The following is a 5525-nucleotide window of genomic DNA, read 5'->3' as shown; positions in this document are numbered from 1 at the left end:
ATAGATAGATAGATAGATAGATAGATAGATAGATAGATAGATAGATAGATAGATAGATAGATAGATAGATAGATAGATAGATTTTTTTATTGGAATTATATTAAATTGTTTAGAGTAACTTACATTTTCACTTTTCTTTGGCTACAAAACCCACAAAACTGAATTGTCTGAATGGGCATTTAAAAACAAATAATTCTTTGCAATCAAGTTACATTTTATGTTTTACACTTTTTAAAAAGCAGAGTTAATGAAATTGGCAATCATAATATAGATTTTGAACATCTTGAAATCAGATGGGTTGAGGTTTTATAGCACTGAAAAACTATGGTGAATTAGCTGGCATCTTTTGTTTTTCTGTTCACAAGGCAACTTTTCAGTATAACATAAAGTGTTGAAACTTTGCCAAGTAAAGGGAACAAGAGGTGGCTGGAAACATATCCAAGTTTAAAAGGGCATCATTCCATGGTGACATTTACAAGATTCAAGTGGAGCCTCAGAAATGGCCTCCTTCCCTCCCCTTGCCATCGCTATGGGTAACACAGGCAGGAATGAAGGAATGGCAAGAGAACAGAGCGAGAAAGAGGCACATCAGAAAGACAACCACACATCAACTTGAAGACAGAGGATCACACTAATGTGTTGATATAAAGATCTACCAATAATAATAAAAAATATATATTGTGAAACAAAAACACTAAGTAATTCAGAGGGAATTGCAATGTGACAGAAATGGATGAAAAGACATCATTCACAGCCGAGCCAGAGCTACAAAAACAGTCACAAACAATCCAAGCTGCAAACGCATTAAAAACAAGCGACAGTTATTTGAGCTGAATTGGTTTAAGAGCTGCACCATCATGAGCAAACATAATCTCCAGCAGCTGTACACAAGTCATAGAGTTTCCCCAGTGACGTGAGGGAGGCATTTGTCATAAAGCTGCCCAGAGGCAATAACTAACAGCGGCAGTTACCTCTACTTCCCAGTCAGAGAGGATAAAAGGCGAAAAGGGGCTTCTGAATGCGTACGTCAACACAGGTCATAAATCACAAAGCTACAGCAACAGGAGTTTAATACATTGACGTTAGTGATGGCAACAAGAAGCAGCCAAAGGCAGTGACAGACACTGGTTCAGGTAGATAACAGAGGCCAACCCACAGGAGGACATGAATAGGCATCATAGGGGGAAACCTGTGTCTCATGAGAAGATTTAAAAACTATAACAGAACCAAGCTTGCCATCTCACTCACCATACAGCATGTTTTCTAGCTTCTTTCTGTCAATCCGGAATCTCTCCTCCACCCACTCTGGATCCAATCTTTGCCCTCTGGCATCCTCCCCAGCACATCTTCCTCCTTCCTTTTCATCTTCCTCATCCTCCTTTTCCTCTCTGCGATCAGTCTTCGCTGTGTCTAGTTCTAAGCTACTATCCAGTTCAGGCTGCTGGGGCTGTGCAATGGCCAAAGAAACTGAGCCACTCTTCTCCATGATGTTGGTGGTAGCTGTAGCAGGACTTAGCCCTTGTCAGTGTTTGTGCATGTGTGTGACCAAGGAGACAGCCAGGGTGAGAGAAAAAGGGGGGAAAGGGGTCTGAATTAAGCAACCCCCCCACCCCACCCCTTGCCTTTTCTTTAGCCAGCCGCCTCCTTTATCTTAATTTAGTAGACAAATCTCAGTCTTTCTCAAGCCTTTCGAGCCGTAGAAGGCATTTGGGAACTTGCCATACCTTTAATTGCAAGGGTGCTTAAAAAATAAAAATAACTTCCTTTAACTACTTGATAACCCTCCTTTAAAATAGACAGCTATATAATCATTCAGTTCTCTATGGATCTAAAGTAACCCAAAGTTCAGTCCCACAAAGGATTGTATGTATTCTGAAGTCCCATCTTCACAGCAGCGCACACAGCTAACAAAACAAACAGGTCACCCAGCAAATCACTGCCCCACTGCTGTTGTCTGCATGAACCACTTCAAAACAGAGAGATTCAAATCTTAGAGGTCTGAATGAAAAAGTAAAAAAAATGAGTAATACCCTGAAGTTTAGTTATTGGTTTTTCAAGTTAGAATATAAACTTAAACAGGAATGCAATCATTTCCAAATGTGTTGCAGAGAAAAATCTGAAAAGCGTGTCATGTATTTGTGCACAGCCCACTTTACTCTGATTTAAAAAAAAAAAAAAATAGAAGTTATATTTGGAGAGGTTTGATGGCCGTGCACAGCCCACTTTGCTCTGACTTAAAAAAAAAAAAAAATAGAAGTTATATTTGGAGAGGTTTGATGGCCTAATCTGACTCAGTTGGAACAATTGTGCAGAGATCAGTAAAAGGTTTAAAATGTGCTGGTGGAGACACTCCACAACATTTTTGTGGTATTAGTTCCTGCAAACAGCGTTACAAAGTACTAAAAACACAAAACAACAGTTTTCAGAGTCATTATTTGGAAGAGATGAAAAATATAAGAAAATGTAAAAAGTTAAGTAGTATAAATATTAAAGCCAATGTAAATTCTATTTTTAATAAAAAGATATTTACACATACTTTGTCAGGACACTCTAACAGTGGTGGACGAAGTACTCAACAGTAGTACTTGAATGAAAGTATTGATACTCATAGTCAAATCTTATTCAACTGCAAGTATAAGTAACTCGGTCAAACATCTAATCAAGTTAAAGTATTGAAGTACTCTTTTTCAAAAAGAAACTCCAACTCATCCTACTGAGCTACTCGGACACATAGCAACAATTCACGCCTTAAAATGAATAAACTACAAATAATATCTGCCCTGAGTTTCTCACATTTGTGGAACGTCTTGCAAATCTGTAAAACAGTAGTGTCCAGATTCAGTCCTTAGGGCTGCTATCTTAGATGTTGAAAATGTATTTTTAAAAAGAAAAACAGCAACAGCAGATTAAAAAGCTAAGCAGAGCCAAAAGTAACAAGCAACTAGCAGCTTCCAAAAATGTAATGGAGTAGAAAGTACAATATTTGACTTTGAAATGTAGTGAAGTGAGAGTCTTAAGTGCAACCCCTAAAAAAGATACTCAAGTAAAGATACTTAAAAAAAGTACCTAAATACAATAATCAAGTAAATGTTCTTTGCTACTTTCCACCACTGCACTCTAATAACAGTGATTTTAAATGTCAATCTCTTACTTTCTTAAGTTGGGTCGGGAACAAAAATAATCAATTCTCAAGATGATTTTTTAGAGAGAAAGGTGTATGATGTGTGTTTTTACATTTACTCCCACAACCAAAATCAATCAGTTGAAAGGCTGTTAGTAGAGGCAGTGAATGACAGAAGGTGTTGGAGACCTGCAGTTTAGCCACTTTGTTGAAATTGCCCTATTTAGCTTCCTGCTTGCTGAGCTTCTCTTGCTTAAAGGGTCAGACTGATCTTACCAGGCAGGTAAATGACGTAAAATAGCACTGCTCAAAAACTGCTGTTTTTCTGTTGAGTCCTAAATTTAACTTTTCCATCGGCCATATGGCCCCCAGCATATTATACAATATACATGTTATACATTTTAAATTTAAAGTACAAGCTTTTTTTATGATTTGCTCAAATGTTAAGTTACACATCAACATTAAGTAGATGATAGGGATAGATTTTTATATATATATTAACAGTTTACACAAAGATCTTGAAGGTATGTTCAGCATTTTTAATTTTTTCATTTGCTCTGATGTTGCACAGTAAAATTCAGAGTAATGAACCTGCTGCAATAAACTAGGGCATCCTGTGGGGGAAAAAAATCAGTTCTAAGTTGTTATGTCTTACTGCAGCTCCCCCTGGAGGAAGCAGTCAAAGGGACTCACAGATGTACAAATGGATGCTGTGGTTAAGTCTGATGGAGGGAAAGTGTAGGACATAAAAAAAAAAACACTTTTATACCTCTAAATTTACAATATTCACTTTTGGAAGATATATTGATTTTACTGAATCTACACACTTTATCCTGCAAGATAAAAAAAATAAATAAATACTGAAGTTAACAGTTTTCATACTGCAAATATGTCTGGGAAAAACTCATGGTTTTCACGCCATGATGTTTGTCAAGTTACTTTGTAGTTGGAAAAGAAAATCAGTCATGAGTCTGCTGGTGAACAGGGTATGAAAAACATCAAAACAATACTTTAAAAACAGCTAGTACCCTTTGAGTATCCCTGCTGCTGTATAACTGTAAAAATGTTCTGACTCAGACACAAGCTAAAGTGAGAGCAAAAACAAATGGCTAAATAAGTGAGCCTCTGGAGGGAGTCATTTTTCAGCTCTGCCTGATGTTTTCCATAACGCTTTGACAAATAAAGCCTCTGGCAGACGAGTAAACAGTTTCTGGCAGACCAAAGACCCTGCTAACATTACATTCTACTGCAGGCAATTCGCCCGAGGAGGAAGTGAAAGACCCGATGATTGTGTCACCATGACAACAGGGCAAAGAGTGAATCAGTTGGACCTGACATCACGGGTGCATATGTCCTCCTTTGTGGCCCCTTTGTGGCCCCTTGTTTTGTTCAGACCCATCTGACTGGTTCCAGTAAGGCATGAAGACTGCGTCACATGATTAATCACCGGGAGGGGGGCAAAGAAAAAAAACAAAACAACAACTGTTAAAGTTTAGGGTTACTGCAGAATTAATCAGACAGCTTTTACTTACACTTACAGCTCAATGCTCTTTTTAGCTGTCAGGATAATCTTTGGAAATCAGTGCATCATGAGGATCAGTAAGTCTGCAGATTAGGAAGCATGAAGACCCTCAAAGCCAAAATGAGTTCCATGACTTTCTTTACAGACAATGCTACAAATAAATGATAGGTTCTTTCACTGTTTAATAGATTATAAATCTATCAAATGCTGAAAAGGTTGGGATGTTATAAAGAAATGGAATTGAAATACCTATTATACCTTTTTATGTGTCAGTTTGGAAGTGAAGGTTAAGGCTACATTTAGCCATCAGCCAGCATGTTGAGGCATTTATTTTCTTGTAATTTTGTAATTATTGACTAGAATGCTATAATATTGGAAGGGTTTCAATCGTATCCCAGATACAAGTGACCAAAATAGGTTTTCCCCGTAGTGTGTCTGGGCTCTCCCTTAGAGATAGGGTGAGGAGCTCAGTCATCCAGGGAGGACTCAGAGTAGAGGCTGTGCTCCTCCATGTTGAGAGGAGTCAGTTGAGGTGGCTGGGGCATCTGTTTAGGATACCTTCTGGACGCCTCCCTGGTGAGGTGTTTCAGGCAAGTCCCACCGGGTGGAGGCCCAGAGGGAGACTATGGAGACGCTGGAGGGGCTATGTTTCTCCGCTGGCCTGGGAACACCATGGGATTCCCCCAGAGGAGCTGGCCCAGGTGACTGGGGAGCGGGACATCTGGGCCTACCTACTGAAGCTGCTACCTCCGTGACCCGACCCTGAGTAAGTAGAAGAGGATGGATCGGTTTCAAGTGTTTTTGCCATATTTTTACTGAACTCTAAATGCTTGTCCCTCAGTCTTGTGGTTATATCACACAAGGACTTCTAATGATCATAAA

General features: G+C 38.9%; 1 protein-coding gene across 1 annotated transcript in view; it reads right to left on the bottom strand.

Annotated features, from left to right (window-relative positions):
- The window catches only part of LOC107088198 (protein bicaudal C homolog 1-B-like), a 16762-nt gene extending 15236 nt beyond the window's left edge, over window positions 1-1526 (bottom strand). Inside the window, exon 1 of the mRNA XM_015380219.1 lies at window positions 1249-1526. Coding sequence (XP_015235705.1) covers window positions 1249-1486 — 238 coding nt within the window. The 5' untranslated portion in view covers window positions 1487-1526. The remainder of the gene's footprint in view (window positions 1-1248) is intronic.
- Window positions 1527-5525: the final 3999 nt, after the last annotated feature.

This window comes from Cyprinodon variegatus, unplaced genomic scaffold (assembly GCF_000732505.1).
Source record: "Cyprinodon variegatus isolate N-32 unplaced genomic scaffold, C_variegatus-1.0 Scaffold210, whole genome shotgun sequence".
Classification (NCBI taxonomy): Eukaryota; Metazoa; Chordata; class Actinopteri; order Cyprinodontiformes; family Cyprinodontidae; genus Cyprinodon; species Cyprinodon variegatus.
Note: the sequence above shows the minus strand (reverse complement) of the source record. Positions and strands in the feature narration are given on the sequence as shown.